At 39.2% G+C, this 25,136-nt stretch overlaps 2 protein-coding genes and 1 long non-coding RNA gene across 3 annotated transcripts in view; all 3 read left to right on the forward strand.

Moving 5' to 3' along the window:
- The window catches only part of LOC148297517 (uncharacterized), a 60,473-nt gene extending 36,251 nt beyond the window's left edge, over positions 1-24,222 (forward strand). The window contains exons 2-3 of the long non-coding RNA XR_015825634.1: positions 23,767-23,876; positions 24,177-24,222. This is a non-coding gene — a long non-coding RNA (uncharacterized LOC148297517). The remainder of the gene's footprint in view (positions 1-23,766; positions 23,877-24,176) is intronic.
- LOC110763145 (RNA-binding ASCH domain protein) lies at positions 7,532-15,783 on the forward strand. The gene is made up of 13 exons (XM_021965902.2): positions 7,532-7,693; positions 7,833-8,100; positions 8,377-8,567; positions 8,672-8,732; positions 8,892-8,940; positions 11,941-11,995; positions 12,072-12,159; positions 13,098-13,216; positions 13,402-13,527; positions 13,923-14,016; positions 14,757-14,911; positions 15,177-15,240; positions 15,395-15,783. The coding sequence occupies exons 2-12, from the start codon at positions 7,857-7,859 to the stop codon at positions 15,234-15,236; spliced, it is 1,242 nt and encodes a 413-aa protein (XP_021821594.1). The 5' UTR covers positions 7,532-7,693; positions 7,833-7,856; the 3' UTR covers positions 15,237-15,240; positions 15,395-15,783.
- On the forward strand, positions 19,424-20,828 carry LOC148297519 (uncharacterized). The gene is made up of 3 exons (XM_088246747.1): positions 19,424-19,506; positions 19,592-19,789; positions 19,902-20,828. Exons 1-3 carry the CDS (start codon positions 19,480-19,482, stop codon positions 20,826-20,828), a joined length of 1,152 nt encoding a protein of 383 aa, XP_088102873.1. The 5' UTR covers positions 19,424-19,479.
- Positions 24,223-25,136: the final 914 nt, after the last annotated feature.

Raw genomic sequence — 25,136 nt, forward strand, 5'->3', positions numbered from 1 at the left:
TGAGATCAAGATTCAGGGTAAGTAGTGTTTCATTTTGCTCCGGGGCATAAGATGCCGTTCGGCACGTGGGTGCATTGATTTCGACTGAGACAACAGCTTCGGTACCGAAAGTGAGGGAAAATGGTGTTTCACCAGTCGACCTTCGGTAGGAAGTGTTGATGGCCCACAACGCCTCTGGGAGTAGATTGGGTCACGCGCCTTTAGCTGCTTCGAGGCTTTTTTTTAATAGCATTATCTTTATGATTTTGTTGATGGCTTCTACCTGGCCGTTTGATTGCAGGTGGGCTGGAGAAGCGAAGAACAAGTTGATGTTGAATCGGCTGCACAGGTGCCGGAACTGAGAGGAGTCGAATTGTTTACCGTTGTCGGTGATGATCGTGTTCGGGAGGCCGAACCGGCAAATAATGTTCTTCCATACAAAATGCTCGACCTTGGCAAATTTAAGCTGTCCCTTCCCTTGTGGCATGGGGCCAATGAGATCCAAACCCCATTGAGCGAAAGGCCACGGGCTGACGATTGGAGTGAGGCAGGCAATTTTGGAACAGAGCCAAAACGCTAGCAGTGGTCACACTTCTGGACGAGCTTAATGGTGTCTGCCGCGCAAATCTCACGGCCTGGAGTTCCGGGCCGAGGGGATATGCGTTAACACGCGGTTTCCTGCTTTTGGGTGCGGTGCGGTTTGTGCGTGGGCGTGCCAGCACGGTCTACCGTGCGTCGATGAATTGATGAGTGTTGGATGGTTGAGTGGTGCGCCTATTTGAACTCGTCTTCCTAATCAAACGATTGTAGCCGAGAGAGGAAATGGTCTCGGTTGTTAGGTTCACGGCCTGAACTACAAGGCCGTTGAGTGATGGTGTAGGTGGTGGGTTTTGGGCGGTGCTCCGGGAGCGACGGTCGTATGATATATGGGGTGAGTGAGCGAACAACAAGGATGGTGCTCCGGCGCCTTGAAAAATCAAGGGTCGTATGATATATTGATGAATGGATTTTCCTTACAATCTACCACTACTCCTAGGAAAGCAAGTAAAGATATTGAAAGTGCATTACAGGAAAAAATAAGTTGCTCCGTGGGAGGCTTTGTTTTGGTGTTGAACCCTTTGAATGTAGCTCGAGTCTTGTATTTATAGGAAGAGTCCCTGGAGGAGTAATCGAGGCTAAAAATCTGCATGGTGGAGCTGGATTGGAGCAAGTGGGCAGTCCAATCGACATTTGGGATCGTGAAGTATGGTGGTGTGACCCCAGAAATCCCGGTGAATCTCGGCCGCCGCTCTTGATCGGGTTCTGAGCTTCTAGCCGTGGAGACGCATTTATGGCCTGGATAGCTGGTGAACCGATATCTCAGGCTGTCAGAATTCCTTGTGAGAATGTCCACGTCTAATCGCTCTGATCCCCATCACCAAATTCTGACTTCAGTCACTTCCCACCTTCCCTCATGCATTAAATGCTTCCTTGTAGCCAGTGGGTTTGCTGCATTAAACAGGCACTACTTCATTAAATGAAGCCTGGGTCCCTGCTATCACGTGATGGTCTGATTTTAATATTTCTGGCCGCGATTTTGTTTGGCATCGGCCTCGGCCTGCGCTTGAGGCCGAGATGATCATGCCTTAGCATTTCTTCTTTTGTCTTTTTAGGAAGGCGAAGTACCTTGGCGAAACGCTGCGTTTCAGCTTCTACGAACAAGTGCCAGGGCCGAGAGAAAGGGCTCCTTCGGCCAACTTATGGCCGTGATTTATTAGGCACAAACAAATGGCATCGGTATGGAGAGTTGGCCAATAATACCCCAGCCGAATGGTCTTGAAGGCCAAAGATCGGGCGCCATAATGGTCCCCACAAGCCCCCTCGTGAATCTCTCGCAAGACGTAGTCGCCTTGTTGTGGGGTCATGCATCGAAGCAGCGGTAATGTGCCGTCAGTGAGGTATGCGTGGATTGGATCCATCCACCCCGGGTCCTGCTGCGAACGGCATGTACCTCGATTTCAGTGGTGCTACGGTGAGCGAGTACTTCGACCGGTACGTGGCGCCCCACCTTGTCATCGATTGCCGATGCGATGTGTGACAGGGCATCGGCGTGGCTGTTTTCGGATCTGGGGATCTGCTGAATCTGGTATGCGCTGATGTGGAGGAGCAATCGGTGGGTGTGCGTTAAATAGGCAGCCATAGATTTATCCTTAGCTTCAAATTCGGTGAGCACCTGATTAACGATGAGTTGGGAGTCACTGCAGATCCTGAGTTGTGTGGTTCCCATATCTTTAGTAAGCCGAAGGCCTGCTAAGAGAGCTTCGTACTCGGCTTCATTATTGGATGCTTGAAATTGGAATCGGATGGTGTATTTGATTGTCATTCGGTCAGGGGCCTTTAGGACCAGGCCCGCTCCACTGCCCTGTCGATTGGAGGAGCCGTCCACGTATAGTGTCCAAACAGGAAGGGCCGAGTCAAAGATCCCTCTGGTTTGATCAACGGTCGTGGCGGCGGAGGGGGGCTCGGAGATGAGATCATCCGCAACTGTGCCTTCCGATGGGAGCGTTAGTTCAGAAATGAAATCAGCAACGGCTTGCCCCTTTTCGTGGGTCGAGGTTGATAGAGGATGTCGAATTCGCTGAGTTCGATGACCCATTTGACTAGTCTTCCCGAAGCTTCAGGTTTCTGTAGCACTTGATGGAGAGGCTGATTAGTGAGTACGGCAACGGTATGAGCCTGAAAGTAGGGCCGAAGTCGACGTGCAGAGAGGACAAGTGCGTAAGCTAGCTTTTCCAACTGGGGGTACAGAATCTCGGCGTCTTGCAGGGCATGGCTGGTATAGAAGATTGGAAGCTCTATGCCGTTCGGTTTGCGGATGAGTACGAAACTGAGTGCCGTTGCCGAAACCGAAAGGTAGAGAATAAGTTGTTCTCCTAGAAGAGGTTTAGACAGTAGGGGTGCCCTTCTCATGTAGACCTTGAGGTCTTGGAAAGCCCGATCGCATTCGGTAGTCTAGACAATCTGCCGTTTGCTCCCTTTGAGGGCTTTGAAGAAGGTGGCACATCGATCGGTGGCTTTTGATACGAATCGGGCCAGAGCAGTGACGCGCCTTGTGAGGCTCTGAACATCTTTTTGTGTCCTCGGCACCTTCATGTCAAGTAATGCCTTTATTTTTTCAGGGTTGGCCTCAATGCCTCGCTGGCTGTTCATAAAGCTGAGAAATTTGCCGGAGGAGACGCCGAAGGCACACTTGTTTGGGTTGAGGCGCATGTTGTATTTCTTTAAGACGCCGAACGTGAGAGAGAGGTTGTGGAGATGGCCATCAGCAGTCTTGCTTTTGACCAGCATGTCATCCACATAAACTTCTATGGAAGTGCCGACAAGTTCAGAGAAAATCTTGTTGACCAACCGTTGGTACGTTGCACCTGCGTTCTTTAGGCCGAACGGCATGACATTGTAGCAGTAGAGTCCCTTGTTGGTAATGAATGTCGTATGTTCTCGATCGGCGGGGCTCATGAATATCTGGTTATAGCCTGAGTATGCATCCATGAAACTAAGAATATCTGGCGTCTACCAGCTAATCGATCCTCGGTAGAGGGAAGCTGTCTTTTGGGCAAGCCTTGTTTAGGTCAGTAGTTACGATCAATGGAAGCATAATGGCATAATCGTAAATATTTCAAAAATGGTTTTGAAAAATCAAATTTCCTTTCTTTCCTCTATCTCTCCCTCTCCCTTCGCATGTAGCAGCCCCCCTCTTACTATTCATCTGACCCATTTTTGGGTCACCACCACCACCTCCGACCATCAAAAGTGACGAGGTTGGTACCAAAACAACTAGCACGTTGTCCTCTTCCTACCCCAACCCTCAGCAGCCGCAATTGCCGCCGTCATTCGTTGGAAATTACGAAAAATCGACCGGTTTTTTCCAAAAATTTCGACATTCGTTCTGGCGATTTCGGCCACCAATTTCTTCGATCTAGGTATGCGTTTTCATCCTCTCAATGTGTTCTAGCTGATGGTTGGGTTGAATAGAATTGATTTCCGCATTTTGTAACTCGATTTATCGCTTAAAGTTTGGCCGATTTTCGGCTTGTGATTCATGTAAGTTCCGATCACTTTTTGGCAATGGTCCAATAATAAAAGTTGGTCCACTCATTGTTCTAATCATAAAGGTATAGGTCTTGACCGACGGTTTGGAGATTTTCCGATTGCCGGAATTACTATGGGCATCCACGTGCTGCTGGTGCTTGTGGCGGAGCGTGGGCCACTTTGTGTTAAGCCTTTGGGTCCTAAAATGATCCCCATGTCGTACCGAGCATGACGGTATGATCGGATTTGAATTTGGTTATCATTTGATTGTCGATCGGATATTGCATATTAGGCGTTATCTGGGTTCAATATGTTCGGACCGTTTGATCGACTCCAATTCCATATATGATGATCTAGGCATATCTAAGATTGTATAAGAATTTGAGGATTGTGAATCAGAGTCCCGGATGCTCCGATTCAATGACTTAAAGTTTGCGTTAAACGATAACCGTCCGATCGCGAGCGATCCGACCGTTCGATTCGGACCAAACTTGCAAGACATGTATAATAAACCTTGTTAAACCTGTAGGAACTTTTGGATCGGAAATTGGAGGTCATGGGCCTCATGGCCCCGGTTGACCAAATTTGGGATGTTTGACCACTCGGTTCACCTGGCGTCTTCCGAGGCTGTTTCATCATCCAGAACACGTAGTTGGACCTTAGGAACTTCTTGTTTGTCGTACACATACTGAAATCCAAGGAAAACTAGGATTTTATTTAAAGTTCTCGTTCGACGTATTTTATGTTAATTGCACCCTCGTATTTCTTTTAAATAAGTACTCTGGCTGCTTGTACTCAACAGGCGGGACCCTCTTAGAGTCAAGCAGCGTGGGACTACTTGTGAGTGGATTTTGTTTTAAAAGTGCATTATTTTTATCGATTGAATTAATGTGCATTAAAAAAATGGATTATTCTGACTATGGGATATATATATTGCTTAATATTGGAATTTTGACTATTTTGATATTTGAGATTCTTGGTTATTTTGAATATGGATTTTATGTTTTGAGAAATTGTAATCCATACTGTGATGAAGTAATTGGGCAAAAGATTAATAAGAGTTAGGGTACTTTGTGATTGTTATTTGAATATGTGATTGCACTCTATACTTTGGAGTGTTATTTAGATCATCGTATTTATGTGAAGATTGGAAATGTTAGGGAAGAAAGCGATGTCATTTAAATGGGTGTTATAAGTAGCCATCTATGAGTAATAGGGATAAACCTTCGGCTTTACTTACTTAGTTGGGTCAGAGAAATCATCCACTTGAGCTATGTTTGGGTGATTTTAACTAGATCCTATGTAATGAAGAGAAGGACAAGTTTCCTCCTAGAAGTGAGTTGACTCTCGACTTGCCATTAATAATGTATCGATATCATGTCGCCAACTAAGTTAACTTGTGGTACTCAATCAACTTTTAACTCATTGTTCTTGATCAACTGTAATCTTATCCTGCTTAGCCTTTGTTGCCCACTGAGAAGAAGTGTCCAATGAAGAATTTTTTATTCTCTAACTTTTCTTTACACACAATCGATAGAGGTTGATTCAAAGCCAAAAGTACCAAGGGTGTGGGAACCCTTGGACAATTCATGGGCTAAAGGTTATACTGTGCCAAGAAGGTTCAGTTATTGTGTTTCTTTGCGAGATATGATGTACTAAAGATCACATGTATTTTGAGAACCTTAGTTTAATCACATGTTTGAGCAATGAGTATCCACAAATGGTCATGGCTGAGGGGGTTGAGGTGGGGTTTAGCGCTTATGTGGAAAGATCATATTAATTTGTTTATCAAAGAAATATTAAGATCAATTTATTGGTGAAAAGATTGAAAATGTTGGGGAAGCAAAGTGATGGTGTGCTTTACTAAGTTTTACGGGTGGCCACCGTTGAGTAATACGAATGATTCTTGAGCATTACTTACTCAATTGAGTAAAATGAATCATCACTCGGGCAATTTGTGGGTGATTTAACTAGATCCTACGAGATGAAGAGGAGGGGTTCCTCCTAGAAGTGACCAGACTTTGGATATCTTTTTCGCCAACATCGATACAATATTGATGCATAATTGCCTCGTTAAAGTTATGCATATCTTTATGGCTTTAAATATATTGAGAGTTTTTGTGCTAATAAAGTGCTGTGAAATAGATGAAATATGATAATAGAATTGTATTTACTTTTATGATGCTACAACCGATAGAATTGTATTTGCTCTCTCTTGTAATTTTTCTACACTGAGAAATAGTGTTTCATAGGATTTCCTCATGATTTCAACTTCATTTATGGTCCGTCTTCAAATACTCGAAGATTTCATCATTTTATAGGCGAACCTCTTTCTTCTTATCAATAATGACCCCAACTACTTGAGACTGAATTGGTCTTCACACAACATTTACTAATCCATAATCGGAATCAAAATAAGGAGTTGGATTCCGATTACAAATTACTTATGTGTTTGCTTAACATAAAGGAATGAAAATGGGGCCCACCCAAAATCAGGAATTTAACTCTTGATTTTGGAGGAATTGGACTCATGGGTAGGAGGTGCTATTCGAATTCCTAGAGAACTAACCCATCAACAGAGATGGGCCTACCCTTTGGCTAACCTGGGCTATAGCCTAGGTGACTTTGTGTTTTTTCAGCCTAAACTAATATACCTAGCCCAGCCAATAGACAACCATGCACTGGACTCTTTTATTGGTTGTGCGCCACTTGGGTACACCTTCACCTTTTTTATTTTTTTTGGGTACAAAAAGCCAAAGGCTAAACCCCAATTTTTTGTTCGAAAATACTCCTATTTTCTTTTTTGATAGAAAATAACATGTCTTTCACTTCACACACCCCTACCCGTAGAAAACGAAAAAGCCATATGTACTAAATGAATTTTGTGGGGTAAAGCTCATTATGTCCTCTTGATTAGGATATATTTTTTGTGATCAATGAAATTCACTCGTATTGTCGAGTTTTCTATCTTCTTAATAGATTTGTGCGTAATGTAAATTCAACCCACCCCAATTTGAAATCTTGGGTCCGTCCCTGCCCATTAGGATATCTGTTTTACCTATTATATCCTTAAAATTCCAAATTTGCCATCCACTTTAATCTAACAACAATGGCATTTTAGTAATCAAATTAGTTTCAATTCCAATTCATGGGAACTTAGTAAACAACTTATAAGGAATCGGTACTATTCCTACCCCAATTCCAAATAATTTACTAAACAACTTCAATAAAAATATATATTTTGACTCCTCAATTCAATTCCTTCTCACCTTACTACGGATTATTAAACATGCGATTAATTTTTCGTGTACCTTGCCTATAGATACACCACCAAGTCTTCAGCTGCAGTAAATGTTGCTTATTCATCTTTCACCACCACATCGGGTATCCACATTTATATTACAACAATTTATAATTTTCTCAATTGAAAAAACAATGTTAAGAGTTTTTTTTATTCAATTCCGAAGTCTTTTTATATGTGCCTTAATCGGCGAGAGTATATACAATCTATGTCATTGGCAAGAGCATATGATTGAGAGGGCTCTTCAATTGGTTATTGGCTCTACCCCTAGCTCCTTCATATTCCGCATCCTGCTGCTTCTTTGCTTGCTTTTCTCGATCGAGCATTCCTGTGCTTATCAAAGAGGTAGTAGCATTTTTTTTTTTGACAATATTTGTTCACGGGTTTTGGGAATTGGAAAGTGAAATTTATGAAAAAAAAAAATGAAAAAAAAAAAGGAGATACCTTTTGGCGCCAAGAGGCTATTAACGTGTTCCATCTCCAGGCTCGTTAATAACTTAGAGCAGAAATGCGTCAGCCCATTTTCTTTGGGACAAAAGCAGAGCAAGAAATGGAGGCATCGAATATCCCCGTCTCAATGCCAAGGGTTAACCTGAAAGACACTATTGAAGAGCTCTTGAAGTTCACTCTCCAATCTTGCACAAACGGAACCCTAGAAATCGATCTAGGGCTGCCCAAGGAATTGTGCTCCCGCCTCCTCAAACCCGAGCCAAACGACCTCTCCTCCCCTTCCCACTTCGATTCTTCTACTGGTACAATAATTAATTCATCCTTCATTTTCCATTGCTTTGCAGTAAAATTCTTGGATACTATGCCCCAATTTTTATAGCTTTTCATTGTAAGTTTTAATTTTGAATTTCCGGTGGGTTTATGCATGTAATACGTATGTAATGTATGTATGTGAGTGAGGCCAGAAATGTATATATGCATTGTATGATTGAGATTTACACGCTTTAGGTGACTTTTCATCTGAATTTGATTCATGGACTCTTTGGATTGTATTGTATTCAAATATACCCATTATGCAGGTATTTTTGAAGGGATTCCACCATACCCTTTATACAAGCGTCTCGCATTGGCTTTGCATGAATCCATAGCTTCTGGTACCCTTTTCGGTTCATGCAACAATATGGCCATTATTCATCAAGAAAGTGCCTTGAAGGAGAAAGAAAATGAATGGCAGAAGCTGATCTCAGAGAAGGGATCTGAATTAGTAAATGTAAACTACAATTAGCGGTGTCATTTTTGCTACATTTAATCTTGATGTTTTCATATTTAAAGTAGGTTCATTATTTAATGAAAAAATTTGTTGCCTTTCACCAGGTATTGAAGACTGTTAAAATTGAGCTTCATGTTCAGGAGCCTTTCTTTTCGCAGCTTAAAGGTAGTAATGAGTTTCTATTCTAAAGTTCCATGTTTGCTGCAGGCACGTAACTATTTTTTATTTTTGTAATAAATAGCATGGTTGAAAATCTTTTGATATAATTTTCTATCCTCTACAAAGTGAAGCTTATTCTATCAATTTATTTGGCATTGTCCATAGATGGCCTCAAAACAATTGAAGGAAGGTGTGCTTTGGGTAATTGCAGTAGGTACGACGATTCGAGTTTCATGCATATACCAGTATGTATTTAGGCTTGTTGGAATATTAAAGTAGATTGGTTTTTTCATTCACTTAGATGGTGCCTCTCATATGATGGCTCTTCCCTTGGCTGAGTTTAACAGCGATTTCTGTTTAAAGTAGTATATGATTTCTTATTCTCAATTTAATATAGCCATTGAGTTTAATTTTTTAAACAAAAACCTGCATAGGTTATGTTGTCTAACATTGATACCAAGAGTCTCATTTAACTACCTAAATGCATTGCTATGTTTATTTTTCATGCATTCTGTACATAGCATTCCATTTTATTGATTTATTTTGTTTGTTTATTTCCATTAAATAAAAACAATGAGAGTCATCAAAATTGGAGTCGTAAAACTGAACTGAATTTTCTCACCCCATCAATTTATTGGAGGAAAGCTCTATGACAATATCTTAATAAGTGTGAGAATCATATAGCTTCACAAGGACAATGCATGTACAAGATAAACATATCCATAAATTATAGTCCTTCCTCTTCATACAGGTGAGGCTTTATGAATGGGGTTCCTGTTAAGTAAAAAGAAAAAATGGGTGGGGGACTTAGATCATAGTGCAGTCTTGAGTCAGTATCTAAAGAAGGAAGAGTTTTTTAGAAGGTACCTCTCCTTTGGCTAGGGCTTTCTTGAACTGGTTGGATTGCTACTAATGGAAGGGTGAATATTTAGTGAGGTTCTTCAACTGAAGAGGCCACATTGTTGTTTGTCCTCTCACTAGTGCCCTATATGTAAGGGGATGCGGAGACCATTGATCATCTGTTCATTCATTGTTTGGTGGCTTTTTGGCTGGAGTATAATTGTTTTCAGTGGTCTGGGTTGAGTTGGTTGCTGCCTTATCATGTAAATCTTTATTTTTAGAGTTTTCGTGCTTTTGAAGGTGGAGCCTATCAAAAGTTTTGTGGACAGTGCCCTAGCTATTTTCTGGTGATATGGATGGTAAGGAGAACAGTTTAATCTTTGAGAGCAAAGTTGTGGAAGTTATGGGATAAGGCTAGATTTTGGGCCTCTATGAACCTTGGTCTGTTCTGTCTTTCGTGATTGTCTACTCTTTCTCTTACATGTGGATTGAGAAGCTGGTCTGTCATAGTTCTCCTGATTGTTGTTTGGGCATCTTTTGCTTCTATTTAATGCATGGTTGGATTCTGTATTTCATATACTGTTTTCGGTCTCTTGTTTATTGCAGGACGAGGGTTGTATATTTTGTGAACTGCTGGTCCCTTTGATTGTACTTCCCATTGTTATTAATATAATAATTATGCTTCTTCTCGGGGGGGAAAAAAAAAAGAAAAATGCATGAGCAGTGATGGATCATTGTTCTGATTATGGTTGGTGGCTGATTTTATTATGTGGATAGTGTGTTGTGGTTATTTCTTGTCCACTATGAACTTTTATGTTTCTTTCGCCCTTCATAGTACACTTTTTTTTAAGGCTTATTTACTGTTTCACCCCCTGAAACGGACACTCGGTCTCACTTTACCCCTTTAAACTGAAATTTTCAAACTTAACCCCCAGAATCTCTAAAAATTGCTAATATTTTCTCACTTTACCACTTCCGTCCATTTCCGTCCACAAAACTGTTAAGGGTGCTGATGTGGTATAGGCATTCTAGTAATTTTAGCCATCTATCTTATCTCTTCTCTCTGCCTCTCTCACTCTCTCTCATCTCACTCCCTCTGCCTCTCTCTTCTCTCCCCTCCCCAACCCAACCCCCATCGCACCCCACCCCTACCCCTCTTCCCTCTTCCCTCTTCTCTCTTCTCTCTGCCTCTCTCTTCTCTCCCATCCCCTGCCTAGACCCAACCCCCATCGCTCCCCACCCCTCCTCCTCTTCTTTCTTCTCTCTCTCTCTCTCTCTCTCTCTCTGCCAAGAGAGAATATGGGGAGTGGCTGTTGACGATATTGTTTAAAAATTTTGAGTGGTGGTGGTGGTTTGGGTGTGTTGAGTAATTCCATGGATGGGTTAGGTCTAGGGTGGGGGTTGGGTTTTGCGAGGGGAGGGGAGGGAAGGGAGAGGCAGAGGGACATAGGGGGAGAGAGAAGAGAGAAGATAATAAGGAACTAAAATTACTAGAATGTGCATGCCACGTCATCACATTTAATGGTTTTGTGGATGGAAGTGGACGAAAGTGGTAAAGTGTGACAATTTCAGCAATTTTTAGATATTCAGGGGTTAAATGAGAAAATTTCAGTTTGAGTGGGTAAAGTGAGACCAAGTGTCCGTTCCAGGGGGTGAAACAGTAAATAAGCCTTTTTATTTATTTATTGTTTTTCTATACAAAATATCCCATGCTTGCAGCACATTATGGTTACTGTGATGTAGGATATGGGTGAATTGTAGATTTAGGTAGTTTAGCTGAAGCAAAAACAATGAAAACAGAGAATTAAACGAATAAGGATAGTTCTGGAATCACTCCAGGGGCACACCTGACCTTAGCTTCACACCAGAAATCTCCAATCTCTGGAATAATAAACTTTTCTTATAACTCAAATCTAATCTCTAATGAATTACATGGGGGGTATTTATAGCAAACTAAAACCTAGAGACAATAGGATAAAAATCCCTTACTAAAACAGAAATCCTAACCCGAATAAAATAGGGAACTTAGAAATCTGGAAAAACTAGAAATCCTATTGAAATCTGGGAAACTTAGAGAACCTAGGAAACTAATCAATGATGTCCGCATCATACTGTTTCGGAGGTTCAAGATTGGAAAATCAATGCTTAAAAAGAAGAGTAGAGATAATGCTTCTTGTTAACTGGCACTGGCTTTAATGTGGGCATGAGATTTTGTTCAAGAATTGCATTATTGATTCCCATTCATTTTTTGTTTTACTTCCATCTAATCAATGTTCCAATTTTAACCATTAATTGTTCATCCACTAGGTTTTTTTTTTTTTCCAGGTATGCTAAATGAACATATCTTTCATGTGTTTTTATTTTCTGGTTGCAGAATTGACTCAGGATCTTTGATTCTCTTCAATAAATGTCTACTATTTGAAGTTCAGGTGCCAATGCTTTTGTGTTATTAGTTTCTGTTTTTGTATATCCACGTGGCTGCAGTTTGACTTAATGCATTTACAGGATATTCACAGTTATTCTTCATTCTCTGATATGATGGAGGCAGAGGGTCTTTCTAAAGTCCTTCCTGGAGTTGAAACCATTGAAGAAGGTAGCTGCTTTTTATTTTTTAGGTACCATGCCAGTTTGTAACATGATTTATCAGCTCATACGGTACCAAGTTAATAAGGGTTTGATGTATAGCTAAAAAGATTTCTCTTGTTGTATGGTTATCTTGATTATAAGATTTCGAACTGGATCTAAGGGCTTTTGAGAAACAAAATCTGGCATTTGGTTAATATATTCAAAAGACAAACTTTAAAGTACTATGGATAATATAATCATTTGATCATATAAAAACGGGAGTGCAAGAACACTGGTTGGTTCCTGATAATGAGAACACTGTCTGCACACATTACCTAAGTGGTCATAATCGTGGTCAGCACTACAATCAGGCTATATAGTGATCTGATGTATTAGAAATACCTACAAATGTGGAAGATTTTTCATAATGCGCAAACTGGGTTTGGTGCAAAGTTTATCATATCCCTTGCACTCATATTCACAACTTTGGGTTGTGACAGAAATATTCAAGCTTATTTTCTGTGTTCGAAGAAGAGTCATAAGTTTTTTGTTTGTTGGATTTTTCCAACTATACATTGACTGAAGGAAGGACCTTTCTATTCAGCATATAAGCTTACCCATATTTCAACCTATCTTGCTACTCTAGAATTTTCTCTGCATCTTACACTCATCATTGTCAACTATAGTTGTTGGATCTTCAATCTATTTAGTGCCTTTTATCTCCTACGTTACTTGTATAAGGGGTTGAGTGGAGAATATTGAGATCACTATCAGTCATGAATGTTAGGAAAATATGTTTTCAATCACCCTAATATGTATTTTCAATGCTTTAAACCATTTTAATTTGGTCTTATGGAAGAACCACACCAACACCCTAAATGTCTTAATTATTTTTTTCCTGTCATCAACAAGTGATTTATGGCTTTTGTAAAAATTTCTTGATATTAATGGGTGTGCAGCTTGCAGGTGCGCAAATTTACAGAAAGTTTTACACCGAAGAAAAGGAAAGGTCAAATGGTGTTCTTGCGATTTGTGTTTCAAAGTTTCCTCTCCAGCCTTACATTTCATTAGCTAGAATGCTCTTTGTAAGTGTATTTCTTTCTGCGTTCTTAGACACATTCCTATCAGTGTGTGGATGTGTAGTTTACTTGTGAACCTAGTGCTCTAATCTCCTCTTATTGAGACATTTTGTACATAAACAGCTGCCTTGAGTTGATAGAAGTTCACAATGGTTGTGTGAAAGTTTTGACAGTTATATTCTTGTATTCAGGGATTGAGTCTGGGGGGTCTTCAAGGCCTTCTTGGTCTGGCACATACCACAGGATCTACTCCAGATGCTCTACCCCCGCCAACATCTACTCTTCTGTCATCATTTGTGCTGCCATATAAATTGAATGTACAACAATGATTGCTTGGGAAAATTGCATTGTTAGATGCTCTTTTCTTTGCTGTAGAGTAGGCATTTAGAAACCTCCTAAACTTCTAAAATGATTAAATCAGAAACAGAAAAGATTTTTGGTTAATTCCTTTAAAAAATAAAAAATAAAATAGAATCCTGGTTGTTGATTATGAAGCCACTTATTTGTGATCATGTGACAGACTGATCTAGTAACTGGTGTGAAAACAGCACATAGCTTTTGAATTGGTGGATTTCTGGGTACAAAATATATAAATAAATAAATAAAAAGATAGACAATATACTTCTGTTTTCTGCATGTTTATTCCTAGAGGCTTCAGAGACTGATTTATGTATTGCATGCTTTTTATTTACTTCATTCTTTCTGGCTACAGGTTGAAGGTAGTACATTGACTCATGGAGCTAGGGCCTTGGCAAAACATGCACATCGGAGTAGCAGTAAATATTGGGGTTCCTTAGATGGAAGTGGTGAGAAACTGTTAAGGCCTTGATTTAAATCTAGACTCTGGAGATTATTATTAGTATCTTGTTTGTTATTGATTCTTTCACACATTTAATTATGGTTACATACAACCTGTCTTTCTTTAAAAGGCCTAGAAATTTGGGATTTTTTTGATTATGTTAGTTTATTTTGCTTATATAAATTTTCTTGACTATCACGCTTCCATCACCTGGTGTTGGACACAGCAACTCTCACTCAAAACTACAAAGAAAAAAAATTCATAATTTAAAGTATAGAAATTTGCTTAAGCACTAGAGGTATGAGAACAATTATGAAAATAATAATGATATTTATGTTTCTTGACAAAACCTCTGAACATCAGTGTTCTGCTACCATAGTGTTATTTAAATTCGTAAGTACTAACACAGGTTTGTAGGTTGATTGTATAGAAGATTCACACATCTTTCTTGGATATTCGCATAAATTAGAGGCTAGAGGATAAGAACACTAAACACTTTAACCTTATTGGTCAAGGTCCTAATATATTTTAAATGTTTTTTGGTTTTGATAATGAATTGAATACATCATTCTATGGTCGAATGTGACAAGCTTTGTGCACTGCTACTCGTGTATTTTGAGTTTTTGGGTATAAATGTTTACAACTAAGTTTTATTCATGTGATTATGTGTTGATATACAAATACTGTGATTTTATGTTTTTTTTATTAAGATCAGTTGTGTTTCCTTTTTCCTTTTGCTCTTTATAGATTCCAATAAAAACAGGCTCGCATTGGATGTCATCAGTCGATTAATGACACATTGTTGCTGGTTAAATGTGCATAGTGTTCAACCACACGGTGTTGTCTTTGAAATAAGGGTTGCTGAAGGATATGGTGCACGGTGGTCGGAAGATGGTAGCAAGGTATCTGTGATCATCCCTAACTATGCTTTTATCCATACTCAACTCAATCTAAAGTTTCACCATGGGCCTAAATCATGTCTAACTAATACTGTTGGGGCTTTTGGCAACCTGAACTACAGTTGTACCATTTAGTTAAACATGTTAAATTAATTATTGAAAGAAGCTTAAGCATCAAGTTTCCTCAATATGAAGCTTAAGCATATAGATTGAAATACCCTTTTTCTAAAAAGCAATAAAGTGATTGTGTTTCCTTGTGGAATTTCAGTTTATTGGATTTTTAGAGCCATACATGGAAGACGGTCATCCAAAGGGATGGAAGCACTGAACAGGTTCATCAGATGTTGCCTTTAGCTTCTTTGGTTCAGATAGGCATTGCCTTCTCAAGGACCCCTCTCGCTTGCTTTTCTTGATGAGGCTTTAAAAGATTGTTCCTCTTTCTTTTCCACACTACATTTGCGCTCCTGATCGCTTCCATTTATACAGACGAGGAGATCTTGACTGATCTATTCCAGATGCACTCGAAATACATTCTAGCAATTTATCATATGGATAAGCCACGGAGAACTCTCCTGTAAGTCACTGCGCCAGCTCTAAGACTCCTGCACATAGTATCTCAACTGATTATCATCTTTCCAATTTCTTTCAACGATCAGCTGCTGTGTTTATGCCTCCATGCCATATTAGCCCCTGTTGGTTATTCATATACCGAATACTAATTACTCCTTTTGGACATATTAGATTTAAGCTGTCCCTTGTAACTTCTAAGACTTACAAATACTGTTTGTTTTATTGATTTATTTTGAGTAAAAATGCATATATTGTAGCCATAGCATTATCTAATAGCTGAAACTAAAAGGCACGCACAATGTACTCGATGATTTTTCTGTTTTTCTTTCTTCTTTTTCCCCACTTTTATCATGAGTAGGCCTTTCGTAAAGAAAGCTTATACAAGTTTATACCAACCAAGAGGGGTTATTTTAAAGGGTGGTGATTTTCTCACTCCCCTTTTATCCACCTACACTTCCTTTTGTTTTTTAGTACTTTTAACTATAAGATAAAAGGAAGTGTAAGTGAACAAAAGAAGAGTGAAAACATGTAATTTTAAAAAAAAAATGGAGTGTAAGTGGATAAAAGGGGAGTGGGAAAATCACTACCCATTTTGGGTGATTTTAAATGTTGTCCCTAGTTCATAAGACTAGCCTCTTGGCTCTCTGGCATAGACGTAAAGCATCTTGGATCGCATGTTTACTTACCTGGAAAGGGAATGATAGTAATGGCATTAGGAAAACAAAATCACGTTTATTTCTTAGTAGTTAATGATGAGGTTACGCATCTTGATCTTGAACTCAAGCATTTGGACGGAAATTTAGATGTGCTTAAACTGCAAAAAGCATCAAACTACAATGGCAAAATGGCAAAAATGAAATGTACATGGATGAAAGCGAAACATGGCGAGCAAATTACGTGGATCAAAATTTGAACATTATTTTATGTATCACAAAATATTTTGGGAAATAGCGGTATATACCCCCAATTTTATAATCTTAACTAAAAATACCACCCCCACCCCCCCCCCCCCCCTAACCAATTTTTTTACAACTAACACCTATAAATATAAAATTATTGTACATTTATTGCTCACCTAACACTTTTTCTGAAAATCACCTCTCGCGAATCAGCTCTCTCTTTGGCTCCGTCTCTCACAGTCTCCACTCTCTGGTCACTCAGCTCTCACTCTGTCGTCGCTCGTGGCTGAGCTCTCACGCTCTCAGTCTCTAGTGGCTCAGGTCTCACTCTCTCTTCTCTCTTCCTCTCCCAACGGAATCCGTTAATTGAAGATCAATGCCATCGATTACATGAACCAGGTACTGTTCATCGAAATTTTCTTACGGAAAACGAAGGTTTTATGGGTTTGTATGAAAATCGTTTATGGGTTTGTTTGAAATTGGTTTAGGGTTTAGGTTTAGGGCTTTCTCTGAAATTGGTTTAGTGAGTTCTCTGAAATGGGTATAGGGTTTAGGGGTTTTTCAGAAATTGGTTTAGGGGTTTCACTGAAATTGGTTTAGGTCTGAAATGTTGTGATTCCGATGATTCATTGTTTGAAACAGTGAATGGGTTTGTTGTTTGTGGAATGATGCTTGCACTGGTGTTGTTTTGCTGTTGGTATTGATGTTGTATTGCTCTGTTGTTGCTGGGTTATTGCTGATGTAGTGACGTTGTATATTCATTTTAGTGCTGTTGTATTGCTAGTTTGTTATGGTTGTAATGGTTTATTATGGTTTTATTCATGTTCCACAACAACAAATGTAGTTCAATGACACACCTTTATGACTTGTTTTAAATGTACGTCTTTGAAAGTAATTTGGGCTATACATTGTACGGCAGTGAAACAAACACGTCATTGATAAGTTTAGGGCTTGCATATTGGATATGGATAAGTTATCTTTGTTTTTCATATTCTGTTGTGATTATTTGGAATTTTAGTTTGGGGATGAATATTGAATGTGTAAACAAAGGGCAAAGAACCATATGCGGGGATGTATATTAGTTTTGGGTGCACAATGGGCTAGTTTAGAAGTTACAGTACCTGCAGATGTGTTGCTTGTGCTATCTTTTAAATGGATTTGAAGAGCCTATACTGAAATAGCTTCTCCTTCCCATTTCCCTTCTCATTCGGGAAGCATTTTCGTGTTAGGCCTTTGGTTTATCAGTCACTTATTTGTTCAAACAATATTGGATGTAACTAGTGTTTAGTATCTAATTGTAGAAACTAATTTGCAGGTTTCTAGTGAGCAGAAGTCACCATAACTTTATCTTTTGGAGAATATTGTAAAGAATAGTGGACGGGACTACATAAAATATTTTGTTGTCAGACTCCCTGAGGTTAGATTTCTGTTTTTTGTGATGCCTCTCATTTCTCAGCATGCTTTTTGTGGTTACGTAACGCAGCTTCTTGATTTATTGACATGTAACAATGTATGAATCAACCTGGAATACACAACATATTTAGTTTGAGGTTTAAATAATGGCAATTCGGATTAAATTATTTTTTATATCCACACTGTTCACTGCTTACGAATTACATTGTTTCTCTCAAATAAAATGATGTTTTTCTGCACAATGTGTCATTATTACCCCCTTGTGTCAAATCCGACGATAGGCTTCACTTCACTTCACTTCGACTCCGTAGTTACTTTGTAGTCAAAAGTTTTTCCCATTTTTTGCACTTGTAGGTGTATGAAATGGGAAAAACTTTTGTAGGAAGCCTTTTGAAGATAAAATATAAGAGAAGGACGTGGGAAAATATAAGAGCACGGCTTGTGGACAGAAAATATAACATAAGGAAATTGGAAAATATAAGAGAAGGAAATGGGAAAATATAAGAGCAAGACTTGTGGAGAGAAAATATAAGGGTTGAAGGTACAATGAATTTGTATTTTTTCTGTCATGGGCCATTGGTGAACAAACATGAAATGCATATAAAGTTCTATTGGGGCTGTATTGTAGGTTTATCACTGATATATCTTGTGCATATTGCCATGAGATGCATCTGTATTGTGTGTTTATTGCTTGTAATTGTGTATATTTAAAAGGCTTGAAATTATTTGTATAATGGTGGTGTGTAGGGAAATATGGTCTCGAAATCAAAGTTGATGATTGCTGCGGATGAAAAAATCCAGGGAAAGGCGTTGACCTTTTCCCATACAAAAACAGCGATCTGTACAATTAAGGACAAATTTAGTGGGCAACAGTTACAAAGGTACAAGGACAGTTGTTTTGGCCATTTGTTAGTAATTGAGGACACAAATTATCCATGGCTTGTTGTTGAGAAAGGCAGACCCGAGGACAGTTTCTCAAGTCAACGGGATCAAATTCATCGTTGGCAACAAGGTCATACAGTTCACAGCGCAGCAGTTTTGCGTCATCACAGGGCTGTAGTTTGGAAAGCTTCCCTTCATTCCGACTGCAACTAATGACAACTGCTCATTGAAGAAGAAGTATTTCTGCAACAATAAAACGGTCAGCCTTTCCGAACTCGAACAAGCCTTCATCGACTACAGTGATAAGGAGGACGTCTTCAAGTTTGGGCTTTTATATTTCGCTGTGTTTGTGCTGTTGGGCAGTGAAAAGCATGTCAACATTGACATGCGCTACTTGAAATTGGCCGAAGATGTTGAAGACTTCCAGAAGTATCCGTGGGGTGCTGTGTCATATGCCAAGACAAATTCGTCATTGTTGAGGGCACTGTGCGCAGAGTACCAGCGAGTCAAAGTGCCCCAGAAACCAAAAAATCAGCAAAGCAATCCAAGACAATGGCAAGTGGTAGACCAAGGGAGTACCACATAAAAGGATTTGGCTTTGCACTTCAGGTGAGGAAATATCCGTTTATGTATAAGTTCCATTTACTTTGTTTACAGTGATTGATATATTTTTCTTGAAAACAGATATGGGCTTTTGAGGTGTTTCCAGCATTCGCTGCATTGCATATCGTTGTGCGCGAACAGAATGCCCAAGTCCCTCGTATACTACAATGGAGAATCAATAGTTTGCCTCGTTTTCACGAAGTAATGAGCCAAGTCTTTGAAAATGCAGAGGTTAGTTCTGTTAATAATACTAATGTTATGCTTCTGATTCAAATTATAGGTTTCATAATATGTTTTTTATCTCTGTAAATTGCAGGTTGATGTGCAACCTCTCCGCCCATCTGTAATTGAGAAGCAGCAGCCGTATTGGAGTTGGGGTGACGATGTTGATGACACTGAAGAAGTTGTTGAGTTGATTGGCGATGACGAAGAACCAAAAACCAGAACTTCTGCCTCTGTGCAAGAAAAAGATGAGGACATTGCTGAAATTGCTAGCCTTCCATCGTCTTCTAAGGCAAGCATTACTTTTTTTTCAATATATACGTCATAATACCATAGGAAAAAAACTGCTGTTGATGGGAAATATTTTCGAAATATTGTAACATTTGCATTATAACTTAATGCAGGGCAAAGTCGCGTCCACTCATTTACTCACTTTGAAGCGTGACTTTGAAAGGACAAAGGATGAATTGGCCAAAGTAGCTGCTTCGAATCGAGGACTTCGCAAGAGAGTGCATCAGTTGGAAGAAATTGTACGGACGGAGTCCTTGAAACGTGAAACAGAGTCTGCAAAATATAAACAGTCAGTGGAGGATTTTGCCAAGACCCTAGCTTCCATGGAACATTATTTCAAGGGGGAGATAGAGCAGCTGAAAAAAATAAATAGTGTGTTGAATGAGGGTGGGGAAGGACATGAGGACCTCCGTAGTCCTCATATGAATGAAGGACCATTACATGACTATGGTAGTCCGCATATAGAACCGGCAGCAATGGAAACAAAAAGCCCCGGTGATGGAGCCGAACCATCCGCAGCCTTGGTAGTCGAAGAGGCAGAAATTGTCACTTCCGTTCCTCACTTAGAAGTGCATGAAGCAGCTGAGCATGCACAAGTCGAGAAGCTGCCTACCCTGGAAGATGTGGCCGGGTGTGACGAAATCTGCAAAAGACTGATGTTTTTGTTAGAAGATTGGAAAATAAGTGATAGTATGGCATCGGGAGGTCCGATCAATCCTCCAAGTATACCGAAAGTGAGTATGGCTGGTGATGGAGAAGGGTCTAAAAGTGTTGAAACAAAAGAAGAGAAAGGTAAAGGCTGTAGACAGAAGCATCCGTCCCACACTTTGTGTAGTCCATTTACTGATCCGTTGAGGAAGAAGAGGACGATGAGTGTGTCGGATGCGACTGAAACCCCGCCATGTTTTGATCCATCAAAACCCCTTCCCATTGAAGATGTGAAGGCAGTAATGGAGTTTTGCATTGGCTGGAAAAACGAGATCAGGTTAGGATTCTTTACCTTCAAAATCCAATCTTCATGTTATGCTAGTATGTGCTGATATAGAAATGAGAGAATTACCAAGTTCACTTTAATATACATGTGTATATTTGTGATGAACAAAATTCAGACTTTGTTAAAGCAAAAAAATATTGACTGCTGTTGTTAAATGTATTTTGTTAAATATAGGTAGTAAGAAATTTTGAATTGTAGTTTATTATTATAACATTTAGACTCAAAAGAAGACAATAACAGAGATTTAGAAGGGGTTGTAATAACGGCTCCTTCCGCCCATGGCATCTGGTCTTCTCCTCCATGTTATGTTCCTCATGTTCCTCGACTCTGCTAGTGTCTTTCCTCAGTGTTTTATCTTCAGTCATAGCTGCCTAGATTTTCTTTAGTTGTTCTGGAGTTTTCCTTTTCATTGTTTAATCGATGTTTTTTCCTCTTGATTATCAATAAAACGTTTCTATTCATAACAAAAAATATTAATGCAGTCGAGGATGTTTTTAAAGTGTATATGGCAGTTACCTCTTGGATTATGGTTATGTGTTCAAAGAGTTTCTTAATCTAAAACAAATTATTACGCGAACAAAGAATTGAACTTATGGTCACATTTGAAGTGAAGAAAAACAGAGTTGAAATAGAAGACAAATACAATTGCTTGGTTGTCGTTACAATTTCAAGTGGAGAAACAAATAGAGATAAGTAGTTTACCTAAGAATTCTCAATTGGTGCTCAAGGGGACAAAAATGGAGACAAATAAAGTCAAGATGATTGGCCACTAAAACATGGAGATAAAATCTAACAAGTTTTTTGTTTCCTGTTTTATCATGTTTCTTCATATGTATATATAGAATTTGAAAGTTTTGTTACAATTGAGGCAAAATTATTCCACTCCCCAGTGAAGTAGCTTCCTACTTAGCAAGAATTCTATATTTGTCTCACCTAATTGCTACATATAAGTCAATTCTATATTTGTCTGACGTAAGGGCCATATATAACTCCCTCATTGTAGCCGGACTGTAGCCGGATTTCAACTTATGCCCGTAGGGCCTCCGCATGACGGCCACATTATTGATTGCTCACGGCCCAATGTGCTTATAGTATAATTTGACAGCATGTATACGAATATTATTTTACAATATAAACGATTTTAAATGGGAATTTACGTTTTTGCCTAAGTTCTGAAAACTGTTATTTTAAATGGGACAATATTATTTTATATATGTTGTGAAAACTATTACCACCTAAGTTCTGATCGGGAATTTACGTTTTTGCCTCTTGTAGTGCGGAGGTGCAGCTGGAATCATGTTCGGTGGGCGCTGATTTTTTCTACAAACTGATCGATGATACGGAATGGATTAGCTCAAGGGTAAGAATACACAATTCTCTACTTTATTACGATACTTCAATTGTTTTCTAACCTTTATTAAGTGTACAGTTGTATGAAATTGTGCTGATATTATATACGTGAACTTTCAACACTTGGACATGGCAACCTTTCTCATCCGAAAAAGCAACTCGCACATCCGTTGGTATTTGGAACTCAGTGGACAATGGAAGATTGTTGCTTGCAGGTAAACATGTTACCATTTAACATTCACTGCTTCATTTGCTTTTGGTTGTCATTATGTAATATGGCTTCATTTCAATGTGTGCAGCAATTTCTAGAGCCGGTCAAAGCGACTGGCAAGACACGTGGAGCGAAGAAGGCAGCTGCTTCAAACATCAGTGACCTTACACCCAGCAAGCTGAACAATATACATCACTATGTGCGCGGTACGTGGCAACACGGGTATGGCCAAGCTTGGACAAAAGTTAGGAAGGTCTATTTTCCATATAATCTGAAATTGTCCCACTGGGTTGCAATCGAACTTGATTTCGTCAATCATACTGCAACTGTGTATGACTCGTACTCTGATTTTACCGCCACAAAGAAGCTGGTTGCACTGCTTCGCCCTATTGCCGAGACGCTGCCTCAAGTGCTGTACAATATGCACTTTTATGAAGCTTCTAAGCTTGAAGAGGTTAAGCAAAGGGGGCTGCAGATGTCAAGCTTTACGCCATTCTCAGTTTGCACCATTGGAGATGTGCCACAACAACGAGATGGGTAAGGTTTGTGAATTTAGTGGAGTTTAGAAACTATTTTACATAAATGCAGTTCTAATTTCCCAACTTATTGGCTTGATAGTGCGTCTTGCAGAATCATGACCGTAAAATTCTTGGAGCATCTTAGTGCTGGGATTTCGTTGCATACAATTGACCCTTTGAAGACCAAATATTACAAACTGAAGCTTGCAATAGAGGGTTTAAGGGGGGAGGCATATGTATGAGGTATATGTCTTCATGTCTGTGAATTTAGTTGAGTGTGGACTTAGGACTTGGGAATTCACTGTGCTCATTAATTATGTCAGGAACTCGTTTATATGAAGATGCAGACGTGGATGCTTTGCTGGAAATTCCTGCCTTTTTGCTAGAGCTACTAGGTTTAGTTATTATGTGTAGCAACCCGGGTCTTTGGCCCTGCTGTATATTGTGAGGTGTAATATTGTACAGTCTAGAAGCAGTGGCTAATTGCCTTACATGGCACACACACTGTTTCGATTTTGAAGGTTACCTATTTTGTACACCTCCATATATAAATATTGTTGCTCTTTATGGATGCTTTTGTAGCCATTGTTCACATTTTGTGTCTGTGGTTTTGTTTGCAATTTATGTGATATAGGTAAATTTCATTTCCTGCACTGGGAATCTGTTAGTGGACTTACTGAAGCATACAACTTTCTTAAGATTTCTCAATTTAGTTTTGACTTAGTTCGTTTTAAATAATGTCGGCAGCAATTCTACTTTTCTACTTAGCATTATGTTGTTATTGGAATTTGGAACCTCATACTGTGTTTGCTGATCTTAGCTGGAGCAGGTACCAATCACTCGTCTTTCATCTTGCATATTGGATTAGTTTCCTTCTGTATTTAAGTCATGCCACTTTGTTGCAGGGTCTAAAAGAAATTGCGGAGTCTTTGTCTGGAAGTTTGACGAAGTCAAATGATGCTATTGTGCAAGACGATATTGAAGGTCCAGGAATGAAACCGAGAAACCTGCTGAGGTTTGAATAACAACTCTTTTATCTAGTATTTACATCATTCTTGAACATTGTAATGGAGCCAATCTGCTTCTATGCTTATGTGATGCTTTCTGCTCAGGTTCCCATTTATGGCATGCCTCTTTTTTCTTGTTTAGTTTGCTTTTTTTCTTGGGATCTTTTGGCTTGTCATATCTGTGTGCCAGATAGCTGCATTTGGCACTATGAACTGACTCGGTGGGAGTTACAAATCAACATAGGTCTTAATTCTGGAACTGCCATTCATAAACTCTATCTTTGTACTTAACCCAGTTGTTTTTGCAGGTCGGTCTCAACCAAGTGTTGATTGCAATATTCTAAAGAAGATGACCGTACACTGTTATTTTCTGTAGGCATACGTATGAGATGCCTTAGCTTTAATTGGTTACGTTGTTCCAAGTTTTATGTACACAATCTCACAGTCACTGCCGAGTTGTTTTTCATTTCATGTATTTCTCCGTGCTTTTTTTCCCCCATTATTCTGATTATAGAGATGAAGTAAATATTACTGTGGAGCTTATAGCATGTTTACTTTATTTTGTGGGCTTAATTGTGTGAGACATGCCCTTATAATGTCAAACAAACAGTATTAACATCAATCTTTTGAAATAATTGAAATCACACCGTTTATTATTATGATTATTTTTGTTTCTTCCTCCGAGAACAAGCAAAGTGGTTACAAATATGAAAGATTCTGAATAAGTTTTCTTCTATCAAATTCCGGATGGACCTAGAGTTCTACGGTACCATCCGAGGATACTTCACACTGGTCTTGGAAGGACATGTAAAACGGTTATTGTGCGTTCCATTGTAGAAGCTTGAATGGATTTTTTTTTCTGTTGTATTTGGCCCAAGCATGCCAAAAATCATCCTGGTTTTGAACGAAGTGGAGACTTATTTGAGCAAATGCCATTCACATACGATATAATAGCAATATGAGGCCAATATACATACACTATAGACACAATATTAGGGCAATATAAGGATAATACGATAGCAATAGTATGACAATATACATCTAATAGGGTGGCAATATGCATACACTAGCAATACAATACAAAGGCAATATTAAGCAATATACATCAATATAACAGCAATATTAAGTGATTCTACATACGATACATACACATCCATTACAGACTACATTTTACACATGCAAAACAAATCGCCACCGAAGCTTTAACAATACTATCCCGCGAAGGGAAAACGAAGGCAACAAAAGATCCATGTACTTCGGTATTTAGT

Source organism: Prunus avium, chromosome 1, assembly GCF_965620075.1.
Source record: "Prunus avium chromosome 1, drPruAviu1.hap1.1, whole genome shotgun sequence".
In the NCBI taxonomy this organism is placed as follows: domain Eukaryota; kingdom Viridiplantae; phylum Streptophyta; class Magnoliopsida; order Rosales; family Rosaceae; genus Prunus; species Prunus avium.

Excerpts from the sequence above, each read along its gene's own strand:
- LOC110763145 (XM_021965902.2), top strand. The coding sequence starts at position 7,857 with ATGCGTCAGCCCATTTTCTTTGGGACAAAAGCAGAGCAAGAAATGGAG. Across the intron at positions 11,996-12,071 it reads GTCTACTATTTGAAGTTCAG|GATATTCACAGTTATTCTTC; the intron begins GTGCCAATGCTT and ends ATGCATTTACAG. Across the intron at positions 13,528-13,922 it reads TGCTGCCATATAAATTGAAT|GTTGAAGGTAGTACATTGAC; the intron begins GTACAACAATGA and ends TTCTGGCTACAG.
- LOC148297519 (XM_088246747.1), top strand. The coding sequence starts at position 19,480 with ATGAGCCAAGTCTTTGAAAATGCAGAG. Across the intron at positions 19,507-19,591 it reads AAGTCTTTGAAAATGCAGAG|GTTGATGTGCAACCTCTCCG; the intron begins GTTAGTTCTGTT and ends TGTAAATTGCAG. Across the intron at positions 19,790-19,901 it reads GCCTTCCATCGTCTTCTAAG|GGCAAAGTCGCGTCCACTCA; the intron begins GCAAGCATTACT and ends AACTTAATGCAG.